This window comes from Lygodium microphyllum, chromosome 5, assembly GCF_053477565.2.
Source record: "Lygodium microphyllum isolate KBCC chromosome 5, Lygodium_microphyllum_v1.1.10, whole genome shotgun sequence".
In the NCBI taxonomy this organism is placed as follows: Eukaryota; Viridiplantae; Streptophyta; class Polypodiopsida; order Schizaeales; family Lygodiaceae; genus Lygodium; species Lygodium microphyllum.
This window is the reverse complement of record NC_141139.1, coordinates 77,751,059-77,764,917: the sequence shown is the minus strand read 5'-3', so window position 1 is coordinate 77,764,917 and position 13,859 is coordinate 77,751,059. Positions and strand designations below refer to the sequence as shown.

General features: G+C 46.8%; 1 protein-coding gene across 1 annotated transcript in view; it reads left to right on the top strand.

Moving 5' to 3' along the window:
* Positions 1 to 13,859, top strand: part of LOC148036020 (Galactose oxidase/kelch repeat superfamily protein) — a 148,477-nt gene that overhangs the window by 87,390 nt on the left and 47,228 nt on the right. The window contains exons 11-14 of the mRNA XM_087678035.1: positions 1,541 to 1,646; positions 13,085 to 13,148; positions 13,330 to 13,372; positions 13,491 to 13,739. Coding sequence (XP_087534161.1) covers positions 1,541 to 1,646; positions 13,085 to 13,148; positions 13,330 to 13,372; positions 13,491 to 13,739 — 462 coding nt within the window. The remainder of the gene's footprint in view (positions 1 to 1,540; positions 1,647 to 13,084; positions 13,149 to 13,329; positions 13,373 to 13,490; positions 13,740 to 13,859) is intronic.

The window sequence follows — 13,859 nt, the reverse complement described above, 5'->3', positions numbered from 1 at the left end:
AATAGCTTAGGGTTCACACCACACTGAGGCATATCATTGTCTGAATCTTTGTGTTTTAGTTGTGGTCGTACTTTCTGTGTTTCCTCAGTGCAAACCCTAGCATATATTCACAACATGCACCTACAGAGATGGTGCCATGAGTAACAAGATGAGGACACTTGGTGCTGCCGAGGATAGAAGGGAGAATAGAAACATAAAGAATGGTAGGGGGGTAGGAGGCTGGTCATGGTTTCTAGCATGGCCCACTTCATGATCTTGCCAATCTTTGTGATGATCCACTCGATCCACACGATCGTGATGGTCTTTGTATCAACTCTCTTAATCTTAGTGGTTGTAATATGGGTCTTCATAACCAAGGCCATCCCTTATGTGGTCCTCATGGTCGATGTCATATTGATGTTCCACTTGATCTTGCCAATCATACTGTTTGGCTATCCATGTCCTTCAAAAACCTGTGAAAAACACAAAGAAATGCTGCTTTTTGATGTAAACGGGATCTAGGAGGTTGAATGGCTTTCTAGAAAGGCTGAGAGAAGAACATAGCCTCCTGTAGTAGGGTCTTCGGAGCTGAGAAGGCGACACAATCGCCAGAATGGGTGTGTTTTGAGGTTGTTCAGGAGTCAGATGACCAGGGAAGGTTGAAAACACTGCAATCGGACGTCAATCACAGCAATCTGATAAAGTCTGCTCTTCAAGACAGCTCCAGTTTCTCTCCTTTGGCAATGATACTGTTGCAAAGTGAGCAACATAAGCAAATAACGAACAGTGAGGGAGAAGGGAAGCTGAGAAACAGAGAAAGAAGGAAGAGAAAGAGACCCTGAATAGCCAAATCAACTTTCTAAATGAGTCACCAATTGCTCATTCATCAAAATTCGAATTTGATTAATGGCCAATTAATTAATGGCTAATTAATCATGAGTGAGCTTTTCACTAGATGAAACTTAAAGCACCGGGCCTGCTTTACAACTTAAATGAGTTGCTTATGGGCTAGAACTTTCAAATGATTATTAAACCTAAGGCACAAACTTCAACTTAATGAATGTTTCGCATTGATGATTACCTTGTTTCTTTTGCCCCTTGTACCATATAGCATGGACACTTGTCCACTGCATGTACCAATGCCAAATCCTTCACTGCAGTTGCAATGTTCCCCGTGTCAAGAGCTAGGGGAACCAAGATTAAAGTTCATTTTAATTGAATCATTAAGTTTATCTCTTGTTCTAGTGACATTCATTATGTATTGAAGGCGTTGGATATCTAGTTTGCTACGTGATGTAATAGTTACATTATCTCTTGAAGGTGTTGGATATATAGTTTTCTACTTGATGCAATAGTTACATGTGATTCTGATTGGGAAACCTGTTCCATTTTCTTGAAAATGAGGGATGGTGCAGGCATATTGAGCCAGTGGCATCTATTGTGCCTTGTTTTGCTTAGATAAGTATACAAATGTTTTGACTGACGGTGCTTCTATTGATTTCTCAAAACAAGTCTTAGAACGTGCACTGGATTATCAAAGATGTATTGTTGGGTATTGCAGGTCAAAAAGCTTGGAATTCCTCCTGGTCCTCGAGCAGGATTTTCCTTGTGCACTCATAAGAAAAGAGCTATCTTCTTTGGAGGGGTAGTGGATTCAGAAGAGCAAGGTATAATACTGTTTTGATCTGAAATTTGCAACTGCTTCAAAAGATAAGAAAAAATTACCTTTTAGGCTGTTTCATTTGTTTACCACTTGTGGCTGGTTTGCAAAATTGAAATAGAAAAATAAGATGATCAACGAGCTCTTCAGTATACATGTTCTTACAGTTTCTCTCCTCCTTTAGCACTCAGAGTGACCCTATAATCTTTTCTATTTTCTGCAGAGTGTATGATGATCTTTGTTATGTCCTAGAGAGTCACTGTTGTAGATGTGCCCGGTAAATCAATCTCACAACTACATCTTGCTGCCCAATACCAAGCAATAAATCTGCAATCAGCTCCCATTTGTGGCTGTTATGGCCCTTTCAGCAAATAGTCAGCTAAAAGTGCGCCATTGACTGTATATAGACCCTAGCCTTAATGTATCATGTATCAGGACCTAACCATAATGTATTATGGTGGTAGGGTGAGAGAGAAAAGTGTACGATGTGCATAGTGTGGAACCTAAGTGAAACTAGGATTCTATCTGGATGAAAATTTGGAAACAAATATTTCTTGACTGCAAATAGTATTTGGAGGCATGCTGACTGCAAATATGACTGCTCAAACATGAAGGCATGAGATAATGACATTACGAAATTTAACAAGGGAGGTCAAACTTAAATTAAAACCCTTTTTTAAAAAATTGAAAAGCTGCATGTTTTTGGTCTCACTTCAAAAACACTATGTTTGTACAATAAATAGTTTAATGTGTTTTTCTGCCTGTCTTGGCAGTTTGCATGTAACAACTTGCAGGAAGAAATAGGCGTATTGCAGTTTGGGGTGATGGGGCTGCTGCTTAATGCCATCTAGCATCCTAGTAGGTCAATGTAGTAGATACTTTGCTGATAGAGTACAACACACTGTTCTGCTGGAAGAGTTGTTGGCTGACTCTAGGAAGCAAGCTGTAGTACAGATTCTGAATATCTCGGGAGAGTGGAGAACCATTGTTAGCAGATCTAGAACAACTAGCTGGTTTGTGGTGCTAAGTTTTTACAGATTTGGGACACCTGGTTGTCCTTTATTTTATCAAAGCATGCCACACTGCCAATTGAGGGCTAGCATTGTCATGCTAGATATAAGTACTAGACCCTAGTTGATTATGCCCATCTTGGGGGTGTTGTCTTTTCTGAATTCTAGTACCATATTTTTTTTCATGCAACTTGGAATGGATGATGCCAGCACTAAGCATGGCCTTTATCCCATCCATCAACATGAATTATGTGTGGCATATTGTTGATCACACCCACAATTCTAGCCCTCTCCTCCACGTTGGGCACCATATCAAGATCTCGTTTGAAGTCCATCGTTGGCTTGTGTGGACAAATTAAAGTAGATAGATCTCGGAAGGGATACCATGGTTTTGGGCTAATTTGGGGTTGGTGTTGTGACCAGGTTGGAGTTATGGTAAGTAGGAGCATTCTAGCTCCCTTGTGTTCCTCGGGTTTTCAGATTTCTGTGATTGGATGGGCTCAGTGGTGGTAGTGTTCCTCAATCCACTTTGTTGGGTGAGAGGTTAGGCTTGGGAATCTTGCTCAAAGGACTCTCTCTCTTGGAAATAGCAACATAAACTATCATAGTCTTAATCGTACCATGGAAGATCATTCTAAGGGTTCTCCGTACTGCATGCCTACAGAATCCCATAATTAGCACATGGCATTGCTACTGACTTCTCTAGAGTCAAGGTCATTGTTGATTTTCCACCACCGACAAACTATAAGGGAGTTGTGCTTCCTAGGACACATAGCGTACTATCGACAATTCATTCTAAACTATGTATTGATTGCTAGACCCCTTTACAAATTGTTGATTGTATTTGAGTGGACCGAGGAATGCTAGCGCGCTTAAGAGGAACTAAAGAATGCTCTTATGACCACACCAATGCTCCCAAGTTCCTATTTGTACAAACAGTAAGTCTCTATTAACCTTGCTTGCAACTTGTCCATTAGGAAGCTCTATCTTCACGGCATCTATCTTCGTTTGGTGCTAGGTTACCAATCTATACCCTGGATGTATCTTCTCTCTTTGGAGTATTGCAACTGAGGCTTTAATTACTGTGCGCGCATGGGAGAGTCATGGAAGTTCTATAACTTTGGATGCAATCTGACCTGCTCTAAATGCAATCGTGAAACTGATGAGTCTTCAAGCCAAGGCCATAGCCAACAGATCCTTAAGTCTTTCTGTGTTGCCTTTGTTATACCATTTATCAATGAGAAAAAGCTCACCTTCCGCCTGTTGTAGTGCAAGTGACCACACTCAGCTCATCATTCACTGCCTTATCCTCATCGTCAAAAGAGATTGAGATCCCCACCAGCGACCGCTCATGCCACTGAGTTCTTGCTGACATATGTTGAGGTTTGGGGCTAAGTTGTTATGATGTACTTATCTACTCTCTATAGGGGTCTTTGTACTTTGTATTTTACCCAGTGGATTTTCTCTTACATGTTATCAATATAATTTTCTTTTCTTTGGAAGAAAAAGAAAGGATTGAGGCCAACTTACTCTTAGGAGTGAGCATGATGTATGATAACCCCTTAATCTCAAGGTCTCTCACTTCATATTAGAAACTATTGAAGGTGAAGATGCTTGCCAATTATATGCTATCATGGAGGAATATTTGCTCTTCAACACAACAATGCATGCCATGCACTTCAAAACAGAAGGTCCAATTGGCACATTCAAATCTAGGTTTTTGGCAACAATGTGGTATCGGCTATGGTGATGCTCTTGGTTTCTTGGTATAACATCTTTTAGCTTACTCATTGCTATTACTACTTACTACAAGCAACCTCTTTAATTACAACTGATGTAAGTTCGTGCACCTAAATTCATAGTCTTACCCCAAGTTGATTTAGAGCGCTCTTAGGATAGCCTTGTTAGGACTAGATATGGAGATAGTTGCTTGGGATTCAATTACCAGGGTCGATGATGTATGGGCCTGAGATTGGATCATGAAGGATGTTTTGGACATTGAGAGAGGTCCTTCTTGTTGCAATGCCCACATGAGCAAAAAATGAAGCGTAATGAATGCTAAAAATAATGATATAATGTGCTTAGAGGGCCCTTGAAACATTCTTCAAAGAGGTAAGGACATCAAGTCCTTTTTGGCGCTCCTGTTGTCATGTTCGTTGTGCTCCAACCCCTACCATTGTGTCAGCTCCCCTCGCCTCTGTCCCGCGACTCCTTGGTCGCCTCCGCCCTTGCTCAACCCCTCTCCCTTGCTTGATGCCCCTGGGCGACTCCTCCCCTTGCTCGACGCCGCCTCCACCCTTGCGCGACGTCTCATAGTGTGGCCTTTGCCCCCCGGCCTAAACTTGGCTTGTCCTCTCGCCCGAGGAGCTATTTTCCCGCCTTGACCCCTCCGCCTCCACCGTATGTGTCTACGCCTTTTCTCGTACAGAGGCCTAGCTCTGTCCGACAGGCCTAACACATGCGTTTGCCTGTTGCGAGCTGGCTTATAGCGGTGTCCAACACCACCCCCACCGTGTAAAAAGAAAATTTCCCCCCGCCCCCCAGTAGCGCAATAGCGTGAGTGGTAGGTCCTCAACAGGGACGTGCAATGGAAACCTCTGGTTAGACACCGGTGCATTCTATGAGTTCCCCCCAATCAAATACCTTGTGCGTCGTCCTCTCTGAGGAATAGCTCTTAGCAGTCCATGCCACAGAGCTGGAGCTTAAAGAAACAATGATCTTTGGTCAGGTAGTAGGACACCCCCTATCCAAGGCTCAGCTTTGGCATTGGCTTCACTCCACGTTGGGCATTAGCACATTGCAAATTGTGGAGGCGGTCCTAATGGGTCAAGGGATCTTCATGGTACGACTCACCTCGGTAGATGCAGCACGGGAGCTACTGGCTAGCTCACCCTATGCCTCCACGAAGGGGGTCATACATATGGTTCCCTAGTATAGTGGCTTCACGATGGAGACATTTGCGCTCCACAACAGATTCCTTAGACACCCGATCACCCTACTCTTCCGCGGATTGGCGACAGAGTATGGCCAGCTTGTGGAAGACTTTGGATGGCTCTTTAGCACTGTTCTTCCTACCTCTTTCGCAGACGTAGTGACAGCCACAAGAGTCCCAAAGGTACGGATGGCAGCGAAAGAGACAAAGAGTAGCACAATGGAAACCTCTGGTCGGACACCGGTGCATTCTACGAGTGCCCCCCAATCAAATACCTTGCGCGTCGCTCTCTCTGAGGAACAGCTCTTAGCAGTTCGTGCCATAGAGCTGGAGCTTAAAGAAACAATGATCTTTGGTCAGGTAGTAGGACTCTTCCCATCCAAGGCCCAGCTTCGAGATTGGCTTCACTCCACATTGCGTATCGGCATAGTGCAGATTGTGGATGCAGTCCTAATAGGTCAAGGGATCTTCATGGTATGACTCACCTTAGCATACGCAGCACGGGAGCTACTTACTAGCTCACCCTATGTCTCCACAAAGGGGGTCATACATATGGTTCCTTGGTACAGTGGCTTCATAGTGGAGGCATCCTACTCTTCCCCGGATTGGCGATAGAGTATCGCCAACTTGTGGAAGACTTTGGACGGCTCTTCAACACTCTCCTTTCCGCCTCTTTCGTGGGCGCAGTGACAACCAGAGGAGTCCCAAAGGTACAGGTGGCAGTGAAAGAGACAGAATATACCGTAGTTTTTAGAGATTGAGGCAAGTGGACACTCCAGGCAGTAGGTCATCGTGACTGTGCAGCGAGGGCATTGCTTGCGTTGCCATGACTTTGGGCACTTGGCAGTAGAGTGCACGCGCTTCGGAGCTAAGGCGGCTTTGTTGATAGGTCCACAGGTAGACGTGGACGGCTTCACACAGGTTGAGAGATGACAGAGAGGGAGACGGCAGGGGGGCCGCAGGCAGCCCCTCAGACAACCACGACAGTAGGGAGCAAGAGGGCGAGCGTCGCCTCCCTGGTAGAGCGTCGGGCAGCCCCCCCCCCCCCCGCGCGGCCCGCCCAAAAGGAGGCGAGGAGCCCCATATGTTGACATTATCCACTCACCAGCAGTCTAGGCCCCCCTTCCCTCGCCACACAACCACTAGCTCATCCGTCCATGCCGCCCGTCACACTTTCCTGAGACAGGTGGAACTGCTATCACAGGAGTTTTTCCCCAGTGGGCCGTAGTGTTACCTAAGAGTTGCAGAGCGCAGAGAGTTCCCACTACCCTTGGAGGTGGGAATCTTCATGGTATGCAATTCAAGGAGCGGCAAGGTCCATCTACTAGCACCATCGGATGGACCAAACTATGTCTTCTTCCTTAAGACCTCTCACATGGGAGATTGGACGAAGACTCAGATAGAGGAGGAGGTGAAGAGCTAGGTGGTAGACCACATCTCCCAGTGGATTGGAGTAGGTGGACTGATTCTTTTTTCCCAACAGTGGCCAGGGTGCATGATGGACATTAACTGGTGGGCTGGGGCCGAGGTCCCACATCTGAGCATTATCTTTTGAGCCCCTCCGTAGTGGAGAGCGCTGATGGATGTGATCCAGTGGCCCTTGGCATAGGCGGCCTGTTTCTACCAGTGTACAGAGTCTCGCCTTTCAGCGTGGTTGATAGATGCCCTGGTGGTACCACCAGGCATATGCATCACCCCCATGGTCTGATCGAGGGCTACCATGGGGGAATGGAGTTCACTGTCCGAGCCAGCAGCAAAGTGTATCCGCATGCCTCATGGCTACTCTTCATTAGTAGCTTCCACATCGAACATATGCTTGTTTGGTCAAACACAGGTTTCCCTATGAGCTTACATCTTGTATTCTCGAATGTGAATAGCCTCCACTATAGAGGAGCACGTGGTTCCAAGAAGCTGATTGTTCGGTAGGAGGTGTAGCATGGGTTTCCGGACGAATCGACATCTTATTGTTACAAGTAAGCTCACTCCCGCCCAGGCCCAGTGGGTAGGGAAGGTACTCTTGAGCGGCTCACACACTTACTGGGAGCATGCCATTGGTGCCCACGGCAGGAGTGGAGGCATGTGCACTTCATTGGCCCGAGTCTCACCACTTGCATACGAGACCACGGGACAATAGTGGTAGGGAGGGTTCTATGGATCAAATTGGATATTGGGGACTCGTGCCTTGGTGTCCTCAATGTCTATGCCCACACTGAGGTGAGGGCAGGTAGCAGGTTTCTAGGTGATCGTAGCAGGACTCCCAGAGGTGGACTCTTCGATTGTTGGAGGGAACTTCAACAACTTGGAGGCTCTAGAGGACCAGCAAGGCAGAGGCAGAAACTTCCAGGGTATGGTTGGGGAGGACCAGGAGGCATGGGAGGTCTTTCTACTACTGGCAGTAGGAGCACACGATACTTGGAGAGACCTTGCCTTCCACAGGAGGGAGAGGTCACTGGACTACTCTTGGGGATACAGGTGGCTAGGTGGAGTCCTGTTAGAGTGGTTGGATAGGTTTTTTGTGGGAGAGTGGGGAAGCTCTCGTGGAGGCCAGGTAGGGTAGCTGGCGGCGGGCACCACGTTGTCCGATCACTGCCCGGTTCTCGTAACACTCGATTCCCCAGCATGTGCCTACACACACGACCTGGTCGGATCCTTGGCTTGATGTATAGGAGGGAGGAGGTGAAGAGACAAATTGAGTAGATCTTGACTAGGGAGTGGGGCATGAGGGACTAGATCGTAGAGGAGATTGCAGAGGTCCCAGTCGAGTTGAGCAGTATCTGCTAGGAAGCAGCCCTACAAGCCAGGCAGTAGAGCTAGGAAAAGAGGAGAGAGCACTCCGGCAGGACCTCGCATCCACACAGAGATTACTACAGGAGGCACCAGGGGATCCCACCCTCCGCATAGGAGATGCGCGTGCGAGTAGCCATCGCTGGTCTAGAGGACAGGCACTCGGAGTTCTCATTCCGTACCGCAACAGCCTTTTGGACACGGAAGGGGAACACGATGTGCAGGGAGTTTTTCGAGGCGCACCAGCTCCGCACCTTAGGAGAGCACATATGTAGCCTTCGGTATCAGAATGGAAGTACTCGTTCTAGCCCAAACGAGGTGATGGAGATTGCTATCAACTACTGTAGACGCCTTTTCTAGCAGGAGATAGCCTCAACTAGAGGACAAAGATGTAGACAGCAGGTCTGGGATCACATCCCATCCCTCATCACAGAGGAGATGCGATGCTCGCTCTTGGCCCCCTTCACAAAGAAGGAACTAGAGGAGGCCTTCCATACATAGGATGGGCAGAAATGCCCTTTCTAAGGCCTTCTTCATTACCTATTGGGAGGTGGTGAAGGACCCCCTGGTGCTGGCCTTTCAAGAGATTTTCACTTCTGGACAAATGCCAAGGAGTCTCTGGGCTGGCCTCGTCAATCTCCTCCCCAAAGGGGGAGACTGGTTGTAGCTATCCCAGTGGAGATCGATCACTTTATTGTTAGTAGCCTATAAGGCACTAGCAAAGATGATTGGTAGAGGGACTCCGCCCTGTGTTTTCAAACATCATTCATGACACACAGACAGGCTTTGTCCAGGATAGGAGCATCTTGGACAATGTGTTCACTTTCTTTGAGGCGATAGAGTGGGCTCAACACAATGGGCAGGGATTCGCCGTACTACTCCTGGATTTCGAGAAAGCCTATGACACGATGGATTGGGAGTTTCTAGAGGGCACCATGTTGAGGTTGGGCTTCCTGCAGGCATGGATCTGCGGAGTTTCCGCACTTTACAGATCAGCCACCAGTAGGGTTCTCGTAGGTGGTAGGCGAGGGGAGGAGTTTCGGTTGGAGAGATCGGCCTGACAGGGATCCCTGGCCTCGTACCACCTATGAGAACCCTACATAGGTGGTAGGAGAGGACGATGATTTGATGTTGGAGAGAGTGAGATTGGCGCTCGAGGTGTTTTGTATTGCAGCGGGAGCGAAAATCAATTGGCAAAAGTTGGTTGGATTTCTTACAGACCCAAACTCTAGCACGGAGTGGGGCGTCCACTTGGGATTTAGATGGGTGTGTAGAGGGTAGACTGTCCGCTACTTAGGGTTCTAGGTGGGACTCGAAATCACTCTCGCCCAGCAGTTTCTTCCAGTCCTTGACTCTATTCGAAGGAAGCTGATCTACTGGAGTACTGCTTGCCTTTCCCTAGCAGGCCGAGCTGGTTAACTAGGTTCTTCTGGCGACGGGTTGGTACATCGTTGTGTGTTGGTGCTTCGTTTCATCCTGCATAGTTCAGTTTCACTGCCTAGTGCGGAATTTCCTTTGGTCTTGGTTAGGTGGTTCCAGGGATTCTTGGGCCAAGGTAGCATGGGCGACCATCATCCGGCATATTGGTCAGAGGGAGGGCTTGGGATCATAGACTCAGAGTATTAGAGTATGGTCCTCTTGGGCAAGCTAGTAGTCTGCCGCCTCACACCAAGAGGGCAGACTTGGAAGGTCCTACTGTAGGAGGGTCTCTAGGATCTCTAGGATCGTAGACCAAGGCTTGGCGGTGAGTGAAGGTCGTCCTTGAGATGGATCTTTACAATGGCACAAATCTGCGCCACCTCTCCCAGATCCCCCTTCCTATGCAGCTTGCTTCGTGTGTGGCAAGGCCTCTATAATGCCCTAATTCAGAGCCCCTTAGGTTGCCAAGAGGAGATAGACCGTCAGCCAATGATCTGGAAACCCGAGGTCAAAGATCAGGACAGGGTATAGATTGGAGAGTGCCCCCACATCCAGTGGGTTGGTTGGGAGGCTGCGCGGCTCGTACCACACTAGGACATGGTGAGAGGTGTACAGGATGGTGAACGAGGAGGTGTTACAGAGAGCATCAGGCTGTCAAAGAGGAGTTGAGTTGAGGAGAAGAGAGATAGACACAACAATTCCTTAGGAGTGGCTTGCCTCCCTGATATGGGAGCCGGGTATGGGCCGCTAGGTTTTCACCAGTAGGTATCCCCCTACAGGTGGCAAGTAGAGTGGGCGGTGCTCCACACGGGGCTTTCTTCATCGTGCAGGAGGGGGGGCGTTTGGCCCTTGACAGAGGGCAGCAAGATGAGGGGATAGCTGTCCTTTCATGGAGGAGGATTCGGGTGGTTGGCCTTTAGAGGAAGACATGGCGGCTGAACCCTTTTGTCTTCTGGGAGGAGCTTAGGGAGTGGCAGCTTTGGATATGGGAGGACATGCCACCTGATGAGCTGGAGTGGGATCCGAGAGAGTGGCTATGGCCGGCCACTACGGTCGCCAAGAAGCCACCAAGGTTCGTGGAGTACATAGCCAGGATTGGTAGACACGTATCGATGTAGGAGGATATGGATTGGGCATTGTCACACAGCAGGCACTGGGCGGAGGACAACATCACGAAGGCTTTCCAACAGACCTTTTGGCGTTGCCTATGGGATAGTTGGAGGCTAAGGAGGGTATCATATTTCTTATGGCTAGTGGCACATGGAGGCCTAGTAGTGGGAAGTTGGCTAGCTCAGATGCAGGAGGGAGGCTATAAGCGCTGCACAGAGCAGCCTCTGGAAACTCCAAAGCATTTGCCTTTGGTTGTGTGAGGTAGCGCAACTCGTGTGGAGAGGAGCATGCTGCATCCTTTGCCATATAGCACCTAGCCTTGGATGTATCTCATGGGGAGCTTTTTGCTGGCAGGCAGTCAGCCAGGGCCGTCACCTTCTGTACTCCGAGATGCAGGACACGATATTCATTATTGAGGCAAGATCATGTGCTGTGGTCGGGTTGGAGGCTCTACCCATCCGCCAGGTACTGGAGCCCATAGCAGATCGCTTTGAGGTATGGGAGATAATAGGGAGTCTTATTGGATGGCATATTTGGACGGCATAGTGTCAGGAGGCTTTTGGCGGAGAGAGACTTTTAGCACAGGCAACCTTAGTAGAGCTCTGGACCTTTATCATCCACTCCCTCCGCAGCCAATGGGACTAGGTGTAGGGCGAGTCTAGAGCTCGTCAAGAGCTATGTTTCCATTTCATGTGCACTTGGGGCAGCCAGGACCTGTTTTTCGTATTGCAGGCATGCAGCCCCAGATGGCCACACACACACACACACCCACAACCCCCCCCCCCCCCCCCCCCCCCCCCAATGGCTTCTCGCCCCCATCCCCCCTAGACCGCCCTGAGAGGCTTGTACATTTGATATATCTGTGACTTTGCATCAGCTCCAGCTAGTCTGTTGAGCAAGAGCACTTCCTTGTATTTGGGGTTTTTTCTGAAGTAATACAATTAGCCACACTTCATTTGCGAAAAATAAGAGATTTAGAAGAAAGCGATGAACTGGAGAGTGAAATCATGAGAAAAGGTTAACCCAAGGCAGTCCCTGCATGACCTATTATGTGTACCAGCAGTAAGGTTGCTGAGAGGTGAGAACTGTAAGGGTGGATGATGAAAGTGTCCAAAGTGTGCTATTACAATGAAGGGCTTCCTTTATGTATGCACACATGACTTAGTAACATAGATTGTTGTACACGGCAGAAAAGAACCTCGGTGAACAAATCCTCTTTTAAAAGAAAAGAGCCTTAAAGAACCTTGATACTTATTTTTGTGGCACTAGATACTGTAAATACATCTTATGTGACCTCAGTTGATCAGTATACGCCAATCGGAAGTCCATATCCAGTAAAAACCATTCGACTGTTAGTGCTGTTCCATGCCACAGTCCTCTGCTTTATCCTATGTCCAGCTAGGGCTCAATCTTGGAAAAGGAGTTGAAGCTGCTCACAGTCAGACCTAGTCAAATTTGATTTGCCCTCAAGTGCACATTCTAGAATACACAAAAGAATCCCACCATTTACTGCATGGGATGGTGAAGATCAAGGGCACTTCAGGTTCTAATATTGTGCCAGCTGGAACATCATCATCTTGGGAATCATCGTTTAGGAAACCTGGATCATCTTGATTATATTGTTGTAAATTCCATATTTGGCTGGATGGGGAAGTTGATTGGCAAGACCACCCATCAACAGAAGAAAAAATTGATTACAAGAGCTTTCGTTGCTCTCTTCCAACCTACAAAATCTGTATAATTAATATTAACTATCAAGGTTGTGATCTGAACATCCATCATGGTTAAGAGCTCTTAAGGCACCTTTGAGTTGGGAAACTTGGGATTCAGGGTCTAAATGTGAAGCTGTTGCCAAAGAACTAAAGTATAAAACCCAGTTGACAATTTTGTAGGTGTCATCAAAAAACATGTATATAACTGTGTATATACAGTTTTACTAGTATTCTGATCAAGTTATTTAGCAAAGCATTGATGTTACCAAGGATGTTAGCACCACAAAAAATGTATCAGAAATATGGGGAAACACTTGGAGTGTGGACTATCAACATTACCAAGTGAAGCGCTATGTAACAATTGTTTTCAATGCAGCTATTCTTTGCACCTTTAGAAGTGTGGCAGTTATTTATTTGAAGATAAGTATGTGTAATATCAGGGCCAATCTAACTCTTCTGATAATGGCATTCCTTGCAGGGGATTTACTGAATAGCACCTTCCTGAATGAATTGTATGCTTTTCAAATGGATAATCGTCGCTGGTCTCTCTCTCTCTCTCTCTCTCTCTCTGTCTCCCTCTCTCTCTCTACTGTACGTTGATTTTGTTAATTCACATATTGGATGAGTTTCTTGCTCTGTTAGTTTTTGGTAAACTCCTGGCAGGACATGATGTAATTGAAGTTGCTCTGTTTAAAAAGCCTTAAGGCCCTTCTTATTTTCTAGGTATCCTTTAGAACTACGGAAAGGTAAACAGCCAAAACAGAAGGTACATAATTTGGAATGACTTATACATCGAGTTCTTTCTATCACAGCTATTTTGAACGAGGTTTGATATTTGGGTCAATAAGGTTTAACATTACAGCTTCGTTTTCCAAGTCTTGCAGGGTAGAACAAAAATGAGCATTAATGTAGAGGAGGAACCTGATGAATCTGAAATTAAAGCTGACAGTCTGGATCCATCACTTTCAAACAAAGAGAATGAGCATGTTGTTCCATACTGTAGCCTCATGGAACAAGTGGCTGGAACAAGATTGGATGATGATAATATGCATATTGACAGTCAGACTGTCAATAGAGATCTTAAAGCTACATCCACTGATAATTCTATACCATCAACCTCAGCTGTCAATCAGGTAAAGTACAGATCACAATGAGATGCACTGTGGCAAGTATTTTGAGATTCATCACACCTTCTTGAAGTACCACTAACGTTTTGTGTTCTGCTAGATTTTTCTTAATGATGTTTGTAATTT